The sequence below is a fragment of the Somniosus microcephalus genome, chromosome 2 (genome assembly GCF_052327205.1).
Source record: "Somniosus microcephalus isolate GS21.2 chromosome 2, FLI_Smic_1.0, whole genome shotgun sequence".
Taxonomy (NCBI): Eukaryota; Metazoa; Chordata; class Chondrichthyes; order Squaliformes; family Somniosidae; genus Somniosus; species Somniosus microcephalus.
In genome coordinates this window covers 154,002,706-154,023,908 of record NC_140988.1, presented here as the reverse complement: position 1 = coordinate 154,023,908, position 21,203 = coordinate 154,002,706, and the positions used below count along the sequence as shown (strand labels likewise).

Genomic DNA, 21,203 nt, shown 5'->3' with positions numbered 1-21,203 from the left:
ATCAATGTACCGGAAAAAGAGATGAGGGAGGGGACCTGAGTAGGACTGGAACAAAGAATGTTCCACATATCCCACAAAAAGGCAGGCATAGCTAGGATCCAAGAAGGTTCCCATAGCAACACCTTTAATTTGGAGGAAGTGAGTGGAGTCAAAGGAGAAGTTGTTCAATGTGAGATCAAGTTCAGCCAGGCAGAGGAGGGTGGTGGTGGATGGGGACTGGTTGGGCCTCTGTTCAAGGGAGAAGCGGAGCGCCCTCAGGCCATCCTAGTGGGGGATGGAGTTGTAGAGGGATTGTACATCCATAGTGAAAAGGAGGAGGTTGGGGCCAGGAAACTGGAAACTATTAAAGTGGCGGAGGGCGTCGGAAGATTCACGGATGTAGGTGGGAAGAGACTGGAAAAGGGGAGAAAAAATAGAGTCGAGATAGGAAGAGATAAGTTCCGTGGGGCTGAAACGATGGGTCTACCAGGGCAGTCCTGTTTGTGGATCTTGGGAAGGAGGGCTGTGCGGGTTTGGGGAACTATGAGGTTGGCGGCCATGGGGGAAGATCTCCAGAGGAGATGAGGTCAGTTACAGTCTTGGAAATGGTGGCTTGATGTTCGGTAGTGGGGTCATGGTCCAGGCGGAGGTAGGAGGAGGTGTCGGAGAGATGGCGTTCAGCCTCCGCTAGGTAGAGGTCGGTTCGCCAAACAACAACAGCACCACCCTTGTCAGCGGGTTTAATGACAATGTTGGGGTTGGATCTGAGAGAATAGAGTGCTGCAAGTTCAGAGGGAGGAGAGGTAGCTGGTTTCAGCAACTGGCCTACTGGTGAATCACTGAATGAGAAAGGAGTCAGAGGGCCAGTTCTCGCTCTGGCTTGGTACACAGAGTAAAGGAACAAAGAGATACATTGTCAATCAGGCAACTATGTCTGAGGAGGAAACCTGGCCTAATGAGGAGCAACGTTTTCTTCCTAATCCCAGAGCCAGTCAGGTCAGAAAGGTGGCCAGAAGAAGTTACTCGAGCCCACTAATAGGGATAGTGTGACATCTATTTAATGTTTATCTTGCTCTCAAGGAAGTTTAAATAATTGGCTGAATCAAGGTGAGATTTGGTTACATTGATTAGGCTATATGTTCACTTACTTTCTGTAAAATAAAGCAGTTTAACGATTTGTATCTGGCCTTATCTCACTCTGTTTTTTAGTCTCTGCAGAAAGATTTGAGAAATGCAAGTAAGGGCATGTCAAAGACATGAAATCCAGTTCAGATTACAAGGGTTCTTATTATTATACTCCTGGGTTATGCTAGTGTATAATTAGATATTGGGTAACATGGGCACACTCCTGAACATAAGAAGCTTGGAACCCTTATGAAAATCTCCAGCCCCCTTGTACTCATGAGAATATCTAAACCAGAAACAAAACTTGTAACAGCGTTCTTTCATACATATGAGTGTGATCTCATTGAAAGCTCACATTATTTCAAGTTGGGTTGAGGAGTAATGGTATACTAACCTCTAGTCATTAGCTAGTTAATGTAATAACTATAGGATCTGTAGGATATGGATTTATGACTTGGATTCAGAAATTGAATATAAATTGACAAAGTTTGCAAATAATATCAAATTGTTTCTAAACAACAGCTCAGGAAATACAGAATGAATTGGACAAAATATGTGATTGAGAGGAGCAATCGTAAATAAAATTTAATATGAACAAGTGTAAAACATTGCACATAGGAAGGAAATTGGGTAACAGGAATAGTCCATGAATGGTGTTGAAATAGCTCAACATATCCAACGAATACTGAGCCGCAATCAACAAAGCCCATAGAATCTTGAACTGCACAACCAAATAGTAGAGTATCACACTGACAAAGCCACAATCAGACTGTATAGTACTTTGGTCACACCATGGGGGTAACTTTCAACTTCGGCAGGGTGAAAATCTGGAGGTCTCAGATTGGTTGCCCATTATGCTCCCCACTTTTGAAGTTGGAAAGAAAAATCAAGCGCGGTGTATTAGAACATGAGAACATAAGAACATATGAAATAGGAGCAGGAGTAGGCCATATGGCTCCTCGTGTCTGCTCCGCCATTCAATAAGATCATGGCTGATCATCGACCTCAGCTCCATTTTCCCGCCCGATCTCCAAATCCCTTGATTCCTCTAGAGTCCAAAAATCTATCTATCTCAGCCTTGAATATACTGAAAGACTCAGCATTCACAGCCCTCTGGGGTAGAGAATTCCAAAGATTCACAACCCTCTGAGTGAAGAAATTCCTCCTCATCTCAGTCATAAAAGGCCTATCCCTTATCCTGAGACTATGCCGCCTAGTTCTAGACACTCCAGCCAAGGGAAACAACCTCTCAGCATCTACCCTGTCAATCCCCTTCAGAATCTTGTATGTTTCAATGAGATCACCTCTCATTCTTCTAAACTCCAGAGAGTATCGGGCCCATTGTACACAATCTCTCATCATAGGACAGCCCCCTTATCCCAGGAATCAATCTAGTGAACCTTCGTTGCACCATCTCCAAGGCAAGTATATCCTTCCTTAGATAAGAAGACCAAAACTGTGCACAGTACTCCAGGTGTGGTCTCACCAAGGCTCTGTACAATTGTAGCAAGACTTCCTTACTCTTATACTCCAACCCCCTTGCAATAAAGGCCAACATGCCAGAAATAGTGGAGAACCAAGGCTCTAGCAAGAATGAGGAACTGAAAGAAATTAGTATTAGTAAAAAACATAGTACTGGAGAAATTATTGGGACTGAAAGCCAATAAATGTCCTGGGCCTGATGGCCTATATCCTCGGGTTTTGAAAGAGGTGGCTATAGAGATAGTGGAAGCATTGGTTGTCATTTTCCAAAATTCCATAGATTCTAGAACGGTTCCCGTGGGTTGGAAGGTGGCAAACGTAACCCCACTATTTAAAAAAAGAGGGAGAGAGAAAACGGGGAACTACAGACCAGATAGCCTGACATCAGTAGTAGGGAAAATGCTAGAATCTATTATTAAGGATATGGTAACAGGGCACTTAGAAAATAATAATAGGATTGGGCAGAGTCAGCATGGATTTATGAAAGGGAAATCATGTTTGACGAATCTGTTAGAGTTTTTTGAGGTTGTAACTAGCAAAATAGATAAGGGGGAACCAGTGGATGTGGTGTATTTGGATTTTCAGAAGGCATTCGATAACATGCCACACAAGAGGTTATTAAACAAAATTAGGGCTCATGGGATTGGGGGTAATATACTACCATGGATTGAAGATTGGTTAATGGACAGAAAACAGACAGTAGGAATAAACGGGCCATTTTTGGGTTGGCAGGCTGTAACTAGTGGGGTACTGCAAGGATCAGTGCTTGGGCCTCAGATATTCACAATCTACATCAATGATTTGGATGAGGGGACCAAATATAATATATCCAAGTTTGCTGATGATACAAAGTCCACTGTGTGGGAATGTAAGTTGTGAGGAGGATGCAAGGAGGCTTCAAAGGGATATAGACAGGCTAAGTGAGTGGGCAAGAACATTGCAAATGGAATATAAGGGGGAGAAATGTGAAGTTATCCACTTTGGTCGGAAAAATAGAAAAGCAGAGTATTTTTTAAAAGATCCATCTTTTACTTAACAATCAGCAAGAGATTACAAGCATCCGACAGTTATGTAGCATATAACAATATCTGACTATGGCTTAGCATACACAGAGCTATCCCTTGTCTTTAAGCTCAAGTGACAATGTTGGTGTTCAGAGGGACCTGGGTGTCCTTGTACCAAATCACTGTAAATTAACATGCAGGTACAGCAAGCAATTAGGAAAGCAAATGGTATATTGACCTTTATTACAAGAGGATTTGAGTATAAGAGTAAAGGCATCTTACTGCAATTATATAGGGCCCTGGTGAGACCACACCTGGAGTACTGTGTACAGTTTTGGTCTCCTTACCTAAGGAAGGATATACTTGCTATAGAGGGAGTGCAACGAAGGTTCACCAGACTGGTTCCTGGGATGGGGGGATTGTCCTATGAGGAGAGATTGAATAGACTAGTCCTATATTCTAATAAATCATGGAAATCGCTTTTCGCCCCGTCCAACAGTTTCCAAAGTTCAGACCTGTTGAACAGACAACACAAAACCCAATGAATCTGTGAAATCCATCTTTTACTTAACAATCAGCAAGAGATTACAAGCATCCGACAGTTATGTAGCATATAACAATATCTGACTATGGCTTAGCATACACAGAGCTATCCCTTGTCTTTAAGCTCAAGTGATAAGCAAAACACCACATATGTACTAACACCAGCGAATGGTCAATTCGGCGATGACTAGACATATGATTTCAGACAACTGACCAGGTTGTTCGGCTGCAGCCCCGAGTGTCTTGAAACAGCACCTTTTATACCCCCAAATTTGGCACCCCTCCCACTGCATACGTGTCCCTAACTATATGGCATAATAATGGTCATTAGTTGTTTCTCAGACCCTCTTATCTGTTAAACATCCATGGGCCTTCAAGGCTGGTTACATCTGAAGATGTTTCTGGGTTTTTTTGCAACAGCTTCACAGTTCAATAGCTAATAGCTTCGTCTCCACAAAACTTTTTGAAGGTCTGTTTCCCTTATCGGTTGAAAGACAGTTGGCAGCCTTTTACATTTTTTTTTTAGCAGAATGTCTCTGTTCCTGTTCAAGGCCTCTTTAACAGTTTTTCATACAAGTTCCCACAGGAACCTCTCAACCTCCCAAAGCATGCTGGTATTTGGTCAACTTTTTAAGTCTGGTCAAGTTACAGCAAAATTTACAGCAAATGGCTTATTCTTACAGTGTATGGTCTTCATCATTGAATGAGCTAAAATGAACTCAAATGCCTTCCTTATCCATGTTTATCTTGTGAGGCTGCTCAAGCTAATTTCAGTCTGGATCAATTAAAAACCAGATAAAAGATGATCCCAGAAATGATGACAGTGCTGGTTAGCCTTATCAGGAAATCACTGATCTTTGAGTATCGTAAATATGAAAGTATTGTAACTGAGTATTGTAAATATAAAAGATTAATCCAGCCAGAAATCCGATTGCACTCCCATTGAACAGGCTCTGCACTGGGAACAGAGGCTCCTAAAATTCACTGTCAATTCTTCTGGCATTTCCTTTACAGAAACGAGTTGTCCATCTGCAGACAATTAATGCTTCCCAATTTCTTTCATTCTTAGCTTTCTTCTCAGGGCTCCTGTGGGGAATAGCAAACAGTTCGTGGTTTTTGGCAAACTATTTCCTTGGTGCAGTTATCACTTTTCCTCTTGTTACCGCTGTGAGTACCTTAAAAGTGTTGCTTATATTTGTAACTGTGTCAATAGATAATGTAAAACAGAAAGGAAATATCTAAATTATTGTTGAAGCTGAAACTGAACGGCATTGGGAAGTACTGATCGGTTATTAGCTGTGCAGTGCTACTGACACTAAAACCACTGGCAGAACACACTGGCTTAGGCTCTTTTAGCAATGTTGGCTATGTTAATATAACAGCTCGCAACAACACTGTATCCCAAAGAGACACAGAGAATTATTTTTAATGAATTCTCAGGATGTGGATAACGCTGGCAAGCTGCTCTGAGAAGGCGGAGGTTGGTCTTCTTCTTGAACCGCTACAGTTCTTTGTAGCAGTTTGATACAACCAACTGGCTTGCTAGGAACCTTCAGAGGGCAGCTAAGAGTCAAACACATCGCTGTGGACTGGAGTCACATATAGGCCAGACCGGGTAAGGACTGCAGGTTTCCTTCTCTAAAGGACATTAGTGAACCAGTTGGGTTTTTACAACAATCCGACAGCTTCATGAAATACAGAAAGGCTGTTATATTTGTATACCATCTTCCATGACCTCAGGGCGTCCCAAAGCGCTTTACAGCCAGCTTTACATTTGAAGTATTGTAATGTAGGAAACCCAGCAGCCAATTAGCACACAGCAACTCTCACAAATAGCAATTTTAAATGAATTTGCATTACTTCACTTTTATTGAAATCAGCCTTATATTTCCAGATTTTTTTTAAACTGAATTCAAATTCTCAAAGTGTGATTTGAACTCATGTTTACTGGATTATAAGTCCAAGCCTCTGGATGACTAGTCCAGGAACATAACCACTACACTACCGTACCCACAGAAATGCACTACTTAACCCTCCGTGTTGTTAAGAAGTATTTCAGCTGACATACACATTCATTCCAAAGCGTCATAACTTCCCCATCTCTTTTGCCCAGGCTAGGCACAATTCACCAGAGGTTTTGACCCACTAAACTCAGAAGGGGAGAAATTCGGTATCATCCTGTTTGTGGCGCAATTATTGGCCGGGCGCAAATTTTAGCGCCTGGTGCTAATTATTGCCTCGGATTGCAAACTTGGCTTCTATCGCCCCTGGAGGTGATTGGAGCGCTAAATCAGGCGCTACACACCTCTCTTAAGGTGCTAATGCCGAGGAGCAAGGCGCTACCTCAGAGCACTGGCGAAGTTCATGTGATGTCAGTCAGCAATGGAACACAGACACAATGGCGCCAGCCAGTTCTTAAAGGGGAGGGTCGATCTTGCTCTCCATCCACATCCTGCTCATTGCAGCCTTGGATCTCGGCCTGGAGAGACCTGTACATCAAATCTGTTGGAAAGAACAATGGAGATGCCCAGGGAAAGAGCTCAGAGTGCAGCCCCCATAGTCGCTTCTAAATCGATGCAAGGAAGATCAAATCAAAAAGAACCTGCAAAGTGCTGCTCAGTACCCAAAACTCCGCAACACAGCTTTTGAATATCTCCTGCCGTCTCTCTCCCTCATTCAGAATGCGTGGTGCAAAAATTTCGCCAACAAAAAAAGGCAGAAAGTGGTCGCCTTTAAATAACGCTCCCCCAGTCCCTTCCCGACTGCAAAACGCTCCCCTCAACCAGTCGTTGTTAGCGGCAGGTGGTAAGACAGGGGGCGCCACTCAATATCCGGTCCAGGGCGCTACCAGGGCATTGCACGCTCGACTGATGTCATGATCTGCAAGCGCAGGAGATCGTGGCGGTAGTGTTTAGCGCCGCCGCAAAATGTCTAGTCAATTTCGTGAGCGGCGCCAACATCGCCGCGCACGGGCGCTAGTTGCTTTGCACCCCATTAGTACCCTCTTAAGGCACTAACGGGAGGCGCAAACCAACTGAATTTTTCCCCCAGAATCTCTTAGAGTGATGGGTCTTCAACAGCCTTATCACACCAGTGAAGTTGGGTTTGTGACCCTGCTATGTTAAACTGATGCCAAATTCACACAGATGCCATTTTCACAGCACATCCTGCCTTCTTGATCACTGCTTTAAGGAACTTCTTAAAGGAGGAGAGAGAGGTAGAGCGGCAGAGAGATTTAGCGAGGGAATTCCAGAGCTTGGGCCCTAGCAACTGAAGGCACGGCCACCAATGGTGGCGAGATGGAAATCGGGGTTACCCATGATGGGTTGCAGGATGACCTCTTGGGTCTCACTCTGTGCGCTCCTGACTTTCTAACCCATGAACTTCGCTTTTGCACTTGCAGGACAAGGTAGTGCATAACAGAAGAGAGCAGACATGGACTGAAGGGGACCGAACAACATTCTTGAGTACATTCCAAAATGCCTCCTTGCAGATGAATGGGCCAGATGGAAGAAATGGGAGAGAGTGAAGTTAAAGACCTCCTCCTGGATCAGGGTGAGTGCTAGGGTAATGCCCCTTCTCACCCCGCTCTCTCATTCACTGCTCTGCACGCATGCACTCAAACGCAACGCCATGTGACATTCTATTGTCACACAATCAATACTTGAAGGTGTATCATGCAGCCAGCATTCTAACATGTGTTCCTCTTCACTTTCTGTAAATGTGCCACAGGAAGCAGTGCAGGTTCCTGTGTCTCCCAAGAAAATAGCTGTTCACAGCAGGCTGCGTCACTCACTCCTGCTCCAAGCACTAGCACAGGTATAATGCATCCTGGGTGAATTTAGATTGTGAGTTAGAGCAGGGTCATGCACAGAGCACAAGAGAAGAAGAGCAGATGATTGTTGCAGTGGAAATAAAGGAACCTGCAGAACAAAAGACCAACTCATGTGCTTTTTCAACTGCTAAGCCCTCAGATTCTGACTTCATGGGCCTGAATTTAAAATGGATGTTATTGGAGTACTACAGTTTCTAGTTATCAGAGGATGTACCAAGCACTCTGCATGGTCTGAGGCAAGTGTGGAGGAATCCACTACCCACATCTATGCTGTCACACATGACAGCTTCCCTTCACTACAGTCTACCACGGAGCGCACAGTAAATCCTGGGATATCTGTAGCGGAGCTCCCTGTACCTGAGCACCTAAGCTCAGTTGGATATCTCTTGTTAATTCTTTTTAAATTCATTCATGGGATCTGGGCATCCCTGGCAAGGAGAACATTTATTGCCCATCCCTAATTGCCCTTGGGAAGGTGGTGGTGAGCCACGTTCTTGAACTGCTGCAGTCCGTGTGGTGAAGATACTCCCACAGTGCTGTTAGGTAGGGAGTTCCAGGATTTTGACCCAGCGATGATGAAGGAAAGGTGATATATTTCTAAGTCAGGATGGTGTGTGACTTGAAAGGGAACTTGGAGGTGGTGGTGTTCCCATGCGCCTGCTGCCCTTGTCCTTCTAGGTGGTAGAGGTCGCGGGTTTGGGAGGTGCTGCCAAAGAAGGCTTGGCGAGTTGCTGCAGTGCATCTTGTAGATGGTACACACTGCAGCCACAGTACGCCGGTGGCGGAGGGAGTGAATGTTTAAGATGGTGGATGGGGTGCTAATCAAGTGGGCTGCTTTGTCCTGGATGGTGTAAAACTTCTTGAGTGTAGTTGGAGCTGCACTCATCCAGGCAAGTGGAGAGTATTCCATCACACTCCTGACTTGTGCCTTGTAGATGGTGGAAAGGCTTTGGGGAGTCAGGAGGCGAGACACTCGCCGCAGAATACCTAGCCTCTGACCTGCTCTTGTTGCCACAGTATTTATGTGGCTGGTCCAGTTAAATTTCCGGTCAATGGTGACCCCCAAGTTGTTGATGGCGGGGAATTTGGCGATGGTAATGCCGTTGAATGTCAAGGGGAAGTAGTTAAACTTTCTCTTGTTGGGGAGGCCATTGCCTGGGACTTGTGTGGCGCGAATGTTACTTGCCACTTATCAGCCGAAGCCTGAATATTGCCCAGGGCTTGCTGCATGCGGGCATGGACTGCTTCATTATCTGAGGAGTTGAAAATGGAACTGAACACTGTGCAATCATCAGTGAATATCCCCACTTCTGACCTTATGTTTGAGGGAAGATCATTTATGAAGCAGCTGAAGATGTTTGGGCCTAGGACACTGCCCTGAGGAACTCCTGCAGTGATGCCCTGGGACTGAGATGATTGGCATCTAACAACCACAACCATCTTCCTTTCTGCTAGGTATGACTCCAGCCAGTGGAGAGTTTTCCCCTTGCTTCCCATTGACTTCAATTTTACTAGGGATTCTTGATAACACACTCAGTCAAATGCTGCCTTGATGTCAAGGGCAGTCACTCTCGCCTCACCTCTGGAATTCAGCTCTTTTGCCCATGTTTGGACCACGGCTGTAATGAGGTCGGGAGCCGAGTGGTCCGAGCGGAACCCAAACTGAGCATCAGTGAGCAGGTTATTGGTGAGTAAGTGCTGCTTGATAGCACTGTCGACGACACCTTCCATCACTTTGCTGATGATTGAGAGTAGACTGGTGGGGCGGTAATTGGCTGGATTGGATTTGTCCTGCTTTTTGTGGATAGGACATACCTGGGCAGTTTTCCACATTGTCGGATAGATGCCAATGTTGTAGCTGTACTGGAACAGCTTGGCTAGAGGCGCGACTAGTCCTGGAGCACAAGTCTTCAGCATGATAGCCGGGACGTTGTCGGGGCCCATAGCCTTTGCTGTATCCAGTGCGCTCAGCCGTTTCTTGATAACACGTGGAGTGAATTAAATTGGCTGAAGACTGGCTTCTGAGATGGTGGGGATCTCAGGAGTAGGCCGATATGGATCAGCCACTCGATACTTCTGGCTGAAGATAGTTGCAAACACTACAGCCTTGTCTTTTGCACTCATGTGCTGGGCTCCACCATCATTGAGGATGGGGATATTCATGGAGCCTCCTCCCACTGTTAGTTATTTAATTGTCCACCACCATTCACGACTGGATGGGGATACTCTTGGAGCCTCCTCCTCCCGTTAGTTGTTTAATGGTCCACCACCATTCACGACTGGATGTGGCAGGACTGCAGAGCTTTAATCTGATCCGTTGATTGTGGGATCGCTTAGCCCTGTCTATAGCATGCTGCTTCCGCTTTTTAGCATGCATGTAGTCCTGTGTTGCAGCTTCCTTAGGTTGGCACCTCATTTTTAGGTACGCCTGGTGCTGCTCCTGGCAAGTTCTTCTAAATTCCTTATTGAACCAGGGTTGGTCCCCTGGCTTGATGGTAATGGTAGAATGAGCGATATGCCAGGCCATAAGGTTACAGATTGTGATGGAATACAATACAGTATCTGAGCCCATGCCTGCGGGTGAGACATGCAGTGACGCGGTGTGTCCTTCCTCCTCCTCTTCTCTTGCCTCGCTCTCTATGGTGTCCTCAGGGACAGGCTGCTCAGGTGCTTGCTGATTATCTGAAAGCATAAAGGCATAAGAGACGGGTTAAGGTTAGGGGAGAGGGGCAGGGAGGGAGAAATGCATGCATACAGCATGATTAGCTGGAAAGTGTGAAACACTTGTGGGGTGAGGGGGAAGTGGGATGTGAGAAGAAGGAGTAGGGATGAACATACTGTTGTTGTCCCCAAGGGGGTCAACGTTGCCGGTGGCCATGGCGCACAATGATTTGCAGCACTCTTTCCTCCAGTGCCTACAGCGGTTGGGTGTCAGCTTGTCCCCCACCTGCTCCCTCCTGTTGTGAGCCACCTTGGCCTGCAAGTGAAAGGAAAGTGTGTGAGTGAGTGTGCAGCAATGTGTTTGTGTGATGTTCCTGCCATAGTTGAATAGCTGTCATTGTGTGCAAGGTATGAGATGTGGGCGTGAGTGGTGGTAGGTAGTGTTAGATCCGTGGTTCAGTGGATATGCTGTTATTAAATAATCACACGGATGCTGTACATTAACAATAAACAGGTCTTTACTGGAGGAGGGTAGTCTCAAGACTGGGGGTACAGAGGCATGCGCAAAGCTTATATACAGGTGTGGTCACTGCCGGTACTACAGTATGCAGGAACTGTAAAAGTAGTTCTGACGTAAAGGCACATACACTACAATTCTTCCCCTTTTAGATTAGTAGTACCCCTAATATTCAAATAACAATTGACATTTCAACATGTACATTAAATAACAAAAGTCCATTTATAGATTCAGTCTTTGGGGCGGCTTCCTGACCCTTTCGGGATAGCGCCTTTCCGGAGGTTCTTGTTCTTGGTGCAGAGGCGATTCTGACCCCTTTTCATCGGATAGTTCATCGGGTTCCACTGCTACTGGGTCTGAGGTAGATGCTACCGGTATGTCAGGTTCATCCCCAGGTACTCGAGACATGGGGTTGACGCGTTCCTGTGATGCTAAGATCTGATCGACGTGGCGTCTCACAATGTTCTCCCCGACATCCACTGTGTACATTAATGGCCCCTGCCTTGTGCATATCGATCCGGGTTGCCATTTCTCTGTTCGATAGTCATGGGGGCCAAGACTGGTTGCCCTACATTGAAGCTCCTTGTCGGCTTCTCATTGATGTGCTGGAATTGTTTGTCCTCAACCTTTCTTCGCACATTTGGTCTGAGCAAGTCCAGACGAGATCTCAACCTTCGGTTAAAGAACATCATGGCCGGGGTCTGGTTGGTAACTGCATGTGTCGCGTTTCGGTAGGCTAATAAGAAATTGTCCATCTTATGCTGTAGTGGAATTTCATCGTCGCACATGGCCTTTATCGCCTTCTTAAAGGTTTGTATGAACCTCTCAGCCAATCCATTTGTGGCTGGATGATACGGGGCGGATGTGTAATGCCTTACCCCATTCCTTCTCATAAATTTTTGGAACTCGTCGGACACAAACTGTGGTCCATTATCAGAGCAAATCTGCTCTGGCAAACCGTTTCTGGCAAATATGGTCCGTAGGACTGCAATCGTTTTCTCTGTAGTGGTTGAAGACATTTTTATCACCTCAGGCCACTTTGAATGAGCATCCACTGCTATTAAGAACATTGAGTCCATGAATGGACCAGCGAAATCAATATGCACCCGTTGCCATGGAGAGGAGGGCCACTCCCATGGGTGTAGAGGGGCATGTGGTGGTGCATTTTGGACCTTCTGGCATCCTAAGCAGCTCTTAGTTAGGTCTTTGATTTGTTGATCAATTCCCGGCCACCACACATAAGCCCTAGCAAGGCTTTTCATTTTCACTCCCCCCAGATGACCTTCATGTAGCTCATTTAGCACTCTCTCCCTTAACTTGGGTGGAATCACCACTCTGGATCCACACATCACTGTCCCCTGGCATACTGACAGCTGTTCTCTTCTGGATGAGAATGCTGGCAACAGTGAGTCACCATGAGTTGGCCATCCCCTCACCGTCAATTCATATACCCGAGACAGCGTCGGATCATTGCGGGTCTCCTTCTCTATATCTGCGTTCGTTACTGGCAATCGTTCAATTATTGATGAATAAAATATCTCGATAGGGTCCACTGCTGGTGCTTCCTCCACAGTAGGCAGTGGCAGGCGCGATAGCCCATCAGCGTTCCCATGCTGTTTCGTGCCTTTATAGTCTATTTCATATTGATTCGCCCCTAGAAACAGGGACCATCTTTGTAACCGCTGTGCAGTCATCACTGGAACGCCCTTCTTAGGATTAAAGATGGAGGCAAGTGGTTGGTGGTCAGTCAGCAAGGTGAACTTCTGCCCATGCAGATAGTGGTTCAATTTTTTTACTCCCCATACTAGGCTGAGGGCCTCCCTGTCAATCTGGGCGTAGTTGCGCTCGGCTGAGGTTAGTGACCGAGACGCAAAGGCTACTGGCCTCTCCAACCCGTCTGGGAATTTGTGCGACAGCACCGCTCCAATGCCGTAGGGTGATGCATCACATGCCAAACGAATTGGTAGTGCTGGGTTGAAATGGGCCAACACCTCTTTTGATGTGATCAATTCTTTAAACTTCTGGAAAGCTCGTCTACGTTCGTCATCCCACTTCCATGGTAACCCTGTTTGCAGTAGGGTGTTCAGTGGGTGTAATACCGTGGACAAATTTGGTAAGAACTTGTGGTAGTAGTTTACCAGCCCAAGGAACGACCTTAGTTGTGACACATTTTCCGGTGCTGGAGCCTTGACTACTGCCTCAATCTTGTCAGGGGACTTATGTAACCCCTCTTCATCGATGACGTGGCCACAGTACAAGATCTGTTTCTGGAAAAACTCGCACTTGTGGCGATTAGCTCGTAGCCCATACTCCTTTAATCCAGTGAGCACCTTCTCCAAGTTGGCGAGGTGATCACCGTCATTTTCGCCCGTGACCAAGATGTCGTCCAAATAACACTGGGTCCCTGGAATCTCTTGCAGGACCTGATCCATCGCCCTTTGCCAGATAACCGGAGCCGAGGCTACTCCAAACACCAGCCGGTTGTATTGATAGAGACCTTTATGAGTGTTGATTGTAAGGTATTGTTTCGAAGCTTCTTCTACCTCCATTTGCAAGTACGCCTGGGCTAGATCAATTTTGGTGAAGCGTTTACCTCCAGATAGCGAGGCGAAAATATACTCAATTTGTGGAAGCGGATATTGTACCGTGTGAAGGATTGGGTTCACTGTCACCTTAAAATCCCCACAGATGCGGACCTTCTTTGGTTCCCCAGGTGTATTACTCAACGACCTCTTCATTACAGGAACGATGGGTGCAGCCCACTCACTCCAGTCCACTTTGGACAGTACTCCTGAACGTTCCAACCCTTCCAGCTCTGCTTCAACAGCTGGTCTGATCGCATAAGGCACTGGTCTGGCCTTCAGAAACTTTGGGCTTGCATTTTCCTCTATTTTAATCATTGCTGTTATTCCTTTTAGTGTTCCTAGTCCCTCCTGGAACACTTCTTTTGCGTCAGTTAGCATTTTTGACAGTCGTCCAGGTGTGATGTCGTCATCCTTTTTGGCCTCAACCTTCAGTGCCTGTATGGAATGCCAATCTAATTGTATCTTCCGGATCCATTCACGTCCTAGCAGTGGTGGTCCTCCATTTGGCAATACATATATATCCATTTTAGGTATTTCCTGGCCTTTATATGTCACTTTCACCCTTATTTTTCCTTTGGGGTAGACTTTTTGCCCCGTATACGTCTTCAAGACAATCTCTGTAGCTTTCAAGGGTATGTGTGAAAATAGCCGCTTGTCGTCTCTTTGATTTATGACTGTTAGAGCTGACCCTGTGTCCAATTCCATTTTCACTTGGACTCCGTCTATCTTGAGTGTAACCCAGATAGTCTGGTGATCCTCCATTTCTGTTACCTTATGTAGTTTCAGACAACCCAGCTCCTTGATTCCGGAGTCTGTGTCACTTTTCTGTTCGTCTGAACCACTGTCCATCACCTGGTGTACCTTTTTTACTTCTCCTGTGGAGATTTCTTACTGTTGGTTTTCTTCCCAGACCTGCAGACTCTTGCTATGTGTCCTGCTTTCCCACACTGTCTGCACACTTGGTCCTTGAACCAACAATCTTTCTGGTCATGTGTTGTTCTGCCGCAGCGATAGCACTTCCCTGTTCCATAGGACATTTCATTGGTGCCATATTCTTGCGGTCTCCGTTGTATCTCTGCAGCGCCCCTTGCGGCTGCTTCGTGTGATACTGCCATACTGAAAGCTTTGTCCAGCGTAAGGTCCTTTTCTGATAGAAGCTGTTTCTGGGTTCCTTCACTTTGTAGCCCACACACAAACTTGTCCCTTAACGTATCTGCTAGTCCCGCTCCAAACTGGCAGTGTTTCGATAGCTTGTGCAGTTCCGTTAGGTACTCAGCATTGCTTTCGTCTTTGTGTTGGTTCCTTTTATGGAACTTAAATCGTTCTGCTATCAGCAGCGGTGTGGGGTTTAAGTGGTCCTGTAGGATTTCTACTATGCTTTCAAAATTCTTGTTTACCGGCTTCTCTGGGGTTATTAGATTTCGCAGTAACCCATAAGTTTTTGCACCCATGGAATTTAACAGAACCAGTGCTTTATTAGCATCTGGCACTTCATTCGCCCTGCAGTACACCTCAATACGTTCCACATATGTTGCCCAATCTTCGACTTCATTGTCGAACGTAGAGATACTGCCACTCTTCGGCATCCTTGGGTGTGAGTTAACTGTCAAAAATGGCGCCTCCCGCGCTTCCCCTTCTTCTCCACTGGCACAAAATGGCGTCTCCTGCGCTTTCCTTCCTTCCTGCGCTCGCCCTTCTTCTCCGCTGCGGCTTCTAAAAATGGCGTCTCCCGCGCTCTTTCTTCTTCTCCGCGGCTCAATGGCATCTCCCGCGCTCCCCTTTCTTTCCCCCGCGGACCCTGTTCAGCCTGTGAGCCCTGGCTGTGCTCTGCGCGTTCTTCTTTTTATATTTTTCGACGCCGCTCAGTCTAGAACCCGGCTGTTTCTCTACCCTCTCTCTCTCCGGTTTGTTTTCTTTTTCTCGACGCTGCTTGGTGTTCAACCCCCGGCTGCGCCCTGCGCTCTTCACCCTCTGTCTTACCCCGTCGACGCTGCTCGGCTTTCTCTCCGCCATTGGTCGGCTCCAGCCGCCGCTGCTCGGGAAGGGTCTGCGCTGGACCTGTCGTCGGTCTCTTGCTGCTCGTCATGGCTGGGGAACCAAGCCCGGCTCTCCACAGCCTCCACTGCGAAGTTCAATCTCTGCCTGACTGCTGGGTGGTTGCTCGTGGTCGACGCCAGTGTTCCTGGCCTCGACTATTTTTTTTTAAATGTTGCAGGTAGATTCGAATCGACACTCGTCGCCACTGTTAGATCCGTGGTTCAGTGGATATGCTGTTATTAAATAATCACACGGATGCTGTACATTAACAATAAACAGGTCTTTACTGGAGGAGGGTAGTCTCAAGACTAGGGGTACAGAGGCATGCGCAAAGCTTATATACAGGTGTGGTCACTGCCGGTACTACAGTATACAGGAACTGTAAAAGTAGTTCTGACTTAAAGGCACATACACTACAGGTAGAGATTGTTGGTGGGTGAGTGCTGGGTGTGTGGTGCTTTGGGCAATGTGTGAAGCTTGTGGTTCAGATGGAGGTATGTAGCTTTTATTGAAGCATTGGCTCACCCTGACCACTTGAGTGAGTACGCTAAATTTCTTCCTGCACTGTGTGTGGGTCCTGGGGACCACAGTGCTGTCCGAGATGTGCTGCACTACCGCCCTCCACATGGTGCGGAAGACTTGTGGTGAGGGCCTCCTGCCTCTTGCCGGGTAGATCACCGCCCTCCGTCTCTCCACAGCGAACACCAATGCCTCCAATGCTTCAACAGAGAATCTGTGGGCTCTCTCCCTGGGGCGTGGATCTGCCATGAGCACACCTGCTTTAGTCCTCCGGCTCCTACTCCTTCTTCTGCTTCTGCTTCTGCGGCAGCTGCCCAGCCAGCCATGCTGAGAATGAGGTGCTGCAGCATCAATGAACTTCTCCTTTAAGTAGTGAAAAACGCCAATGCAATGATGAGTTACGATTAGACTGCATCTGATATTGGTCCAACCTTTGAGTCTAACGCCAATGAGCTTGGGTTTTAAGACTTGATTTAGTACTCCATTCATTTTATTGAGCAGTGAGCATGAATTCTGCAAGCATGATTCATTTGTGCCTGGCGCTACTTCTCCAACTTTTCTACTGACACTGCCCATTGCTGGGCGATAACGAATTTCTAGCCCTTAATGTTCAACAGTAAGAGAATGTATTAACTAGGATCAGGTTCATAGAAGTGAGAAATCATTATGTAACAGATATTTCTTTGAACAGGAACTAGACAGTCTGGAACTTGGTACAATTTATATCATCTAACCCATGATTTTCAAGAGAGCCCTGTTCCACAGATACTTAGTATGCAATGTTGTTGCAAAGGACATATGAGTAAACCCATAAATTAGGAGATGCAGCGTAATACAACAACAATAATAACAACAACTTGCATTTATATAGCACCTTTAATGTATTAGAATGTTCCAAGACGCTTCACAGGAGTATTATCAAACATAATGTGACACCGAGCCACCTAAGGAGGTATTAGGACAGGTGACCAAAAGCTTTGTCAAAGTGATAGGTTTTAAAGAGCATCTTAAAGGAGGGATGAGAGGTAGAGAAGCAGAGAGGTTTAGGGAGGGAATTCCAGAGCTTCAGACCTAGGCAGCTGAAGGCACGGCTGCAAATGGTGCAGCGGTGAAGATCGGGGATGCAAAAGTGCGCAGAGATTTCAGAGGGTTGGAAGGCTGGAGGGGGTTACAGAGATAGGGAGGGGCAAGGCCATGGAGGGATTTGAAAACAAGGATGAGAATTTTAAAATCGAAGCATTGCCAGACTGGGAGCCAATGCAGATCAGCAAGCACAGGGTGCACGGGACTTGCTGCGAATTAGGACACGGGCAGCAGAGATTTGGATGAGCTTAAGATTATGGAGGGTGCCAGGAGAGCATGGGAATAGTCGAGTCTAGAGGTAACAAAGCCGTGGATGATGGTTTAAGCAGCAGATGAGCTGAGGCAGGGATGGAGTTGGGCGATGTTACAGAGGTGAAAGTAGTCAGTCTTGGTGACGGAGAGGATATGGGGTCGGAAGCTCATCTCGGGGTCAGATAGGACACCAAGGTTGCGAACGGTCTGGTCAGCCTCAGACGGTGGCCTGCATACGAAAACGCTTTTGCTTCAGCAACTTTGTGGTATTACAAAATAACAGGAATCACTGCCTGTCGTATCTTCTGTATTGTAGTGTTCTCAAACAGTGATGAAGTAGAATATATTTAACCCCTTGGCATCAGAATCAATCAAAAGAACCTTTATGGTAGCAGTACGATTTAAAAAAAAACACTGGTGAATATCCTGTGGCCTTGCCCAGTTATTTGGTAGAAATGCTATGTCTTTTAGTTGTGCTTATTGAGAGAGGTTACAGCCTGGAATTTACAGGATTACAGGTATTGTTTTAATAATATTGTTGTTTTAGAGGTTACAATGCCATCTTGTGCAGCCAGTAAGAATAACAGGCATTACCATTACAGTCTGAAATAAAAATAGAAAATGCTGGAAACACTCAGCAGGTCAGGCAGTATTATTGACCTGAAACGTTAACTCTGTTTCTCTCTCCACAGATGCTGCCCTGACCTGCTGAGTATTTCCAGCATTTTCTGATTTATTCCAGATTTCCAGCTTCCGCAGTATTTTGCTTCTGTATTACCATATAGTGTGGGGAGCATGACAGCATTACCAACTCAAGGATTTTAGTATGTTACAGATATAAATTTAGTGCAATTTTAATTTGTAATGTGGACCTGTACTTTCCAATCCCTACAGGTGTACGAGCTGTGTACACACCCGTAGGGACCTCGCAAGTGCCGGTTTCAGGCATGCAAAGCGCATACGCTGAAAATCGGCACCTCCGATCTGTCAAGAATCCTCTTGACAGATCGGACGCCTGCCCTGGAGAAGGGCCTCTGTGGGTGGAGAGTTCCGCTTTCTGCAGAACCTCCGCCCGCTGAAATCCCTTAAAAATCTTACGCCTGGTAAAAGCAGGCGTAAGGCCTGCTTTTACCAGCATAAGAGTTTAAAATAGTAAAAAAATATTTTTTTTTCATTCATTTATAATTTTAAAATACTTTAAAAAAAGGTAAGTTTATTTTTAGCCCCGTAAAAAACTAATTTTTTTTTCTAGAAAAGAGAAAACTGAGATGTGACCTGATAGAGTTCTTTAAAATTATGAGGGGGCTTGATAAGGTAGAAGTAGAGAAGATGCTTTCACTTGTGGTGAGTCCGGAAATGTCCGGACCTCCGGAGCCCTCAGGTAAGGACGTAGATTTTTTCCAGATCGGAAGCCTCCGCATGCAGGAAGCCTCTGATTGGAAAATACGGGCCGTGGTGAATGCAATACTTCAATAAATTTTATTCATGTGGCTGAAGTACTGTAAGTGTCAATCTGTTACACAAGTACAGTAAGTGGATTGGAAGAATTAACTTTTACTGGCTGCACTAAAAGTAGTATTGCACCTTTCGGTAAAAAAATGATCCCAACTTTCCTTTTTACTTTTCAGGGTCCTGCTGTAATCTCTCTAATATGGGGAGTGTTTTACTTTAAAGAGATAAAGGTCAGTTCATTTGAATTTCAAAGAAATAGTTTTAGAAACATTTAAACAGAAGTCTGAATCGCTCAATTTACAATAAACAGAAACTGTAACATTTTCCTGCAGCGGTGATTAAAGGATTTTCACTTGGTGCTACAAAAAGGTGGGATGCAGTTTCAGTTGCCCACTACACTGAGGTACAAGCTCAGCCAGACTGCTATAGGTGAGCATCGTGCCCAGGCTGCACTTGCGTGCTTCCGAGCAGCAGGAACAAGAGCACCATTATGGATGACCTGAAACCAGGGTCCTTGTCTCATAATAGAATGGCGAGAAAAAAAGAAAATACTGAATAGTATGTTACTCTTTAAAAAAAAATCACTTGTTGCAGGTCAAATCTGCACTACATAACATTGTAGAATTCAAAAGCAGAGAAGTTAGGTTAAACTTGTATTGATCCTTGGTTAGACCACACTTAGAATACTGTGCACAGTTCTGGTCTCCATATTACAAAAATGATATAGAGACACTGGAGAAGGTGCAATAAAGATTTACAAGGATTACACCAGAACTGAGAGGGTAAATAGCAAGAAAGATTGAATAGGCTGTGGCTCTTTTCTCTAGAAAAGAGAAAACAGATGTGACCTGATAGAGTTCTTTAAAATTATGAAGGGGTTCGATATGGTAGAAGTAGAGAAGATGCTTTCACTTGTGGCGAGTCTAAAACTAGGGCCCAGCAATATAAGATAGTCACTAATAAATCCAATAGGGAATTCAGGAGAAACTTCTTTACCCAGAGAGTGGTGAGAATGTGGAACTCGCTACCACAGGGAGTGATTGAAGTGAATAGATGCATTTAAGGTTAGCTAGATAAGTACATGAGGGAGAAGGAATAGGAGGATATGCTGATAGGGTGAGATGAAGTAAGGTGGGAGGAGGCTTGTGTGGAGCATAAACACCGGCATAGACCTGTTGGACTGAATGACAGGTTTCTATGCTGTAAATCTCTGTGTAATTCTATTCTATGTAATAACTATATAAAATGCCATCTGACACCTTCCTGGGCCCAATAACATGCCAAATGGTATTGATCAGTGCCTCACAGTCCATGTGAATATTAAGCAGTCATGGTACTGGAGTGTTTGTTTTCAAAAATTAAGAAAATTACTGTAATTGGACTTGAAGTAATTTTCTCCACCATGAAATGAGCAAGCTTTCAAAATAATTTACAGCTTACACATGTAATTACATCTTTATATGACTAAAAGATATAGTGGAAACAATATTATTATTTAATTTGACAAGACCATTGCATTTACTCTTCACTTATGATGCTGCTGCAGACTGGATGGAAATCCAACTGCACGCTCCCTGCTCCTCGTGTTGTTGGGGGACTTCAGAAGCTGCTGGTAGCTATTTGACTTTGATGATGCATTGCAGTTATATGAACTGAGATGGTATGCAGTAACAATAGTAGCAAAATATTTATTTTACAGAAGACCATAGAATCTCACAGCACAGAAGGAGGCCATTCAGCCCCTCATGCCTGTGCCGGCTCTTTGAAAGAGCTATCCAATTAGTCCTATTCCCTGGCCCTGTCCCCACAGCCATACATATATGGATTAATGTGGCAAAAGTTAAAGAGCAGGCACCAAATTACTACATTATCTGAGCTGCTGAAGAATTCTAAAATTTGCAGAAGGGGAATTGAGAAATGGGTCTTTGGATTCTCTATGTGGTCCAACTAGATTATTAGTTGAAAATGAAGGGTTTTGTATAAAATGAGTTTGGGCAGCCCGGTTTGAACTGGACTGTTGTTTCTTGGGGTGACTGCTTGATAATTGAAATCTGGTCAGTAAAAGCCCATTATTGACTGTTACAATTAAAAAAAGAAATGCTTGTGCATGTAGAAACAGATCTGTTTCA

The 21,203-nt window shown here is 45.4% G+C and overlaps 1 protein-coding gene across 1 annotated transcript in view; it reads left to right on the top strand.

Annotated features, from left to right (window-relative positions):
- The window catches only part of LOC147123030 (transmembrane protein 144-like), a 131,942-nt gene that overhangs the window by 104,200 nt on the left and 6,539 nt on the right, over nt 1–21,203 (top strand). The window contains exons 8-9 of the mRNA XM_085963837.1: nt 5,203–5,300; nt 19,251–19,304. Of these exons, the coding sequence (XP_085819963.1) occupies nt 5,203–5,300; nt 19,251–19,304 (152 nt within the window). The remainder of the gene's footprint in view (nt 1–5,202; nt 5,301–19,250; nt 19,305–21,203) is intronic.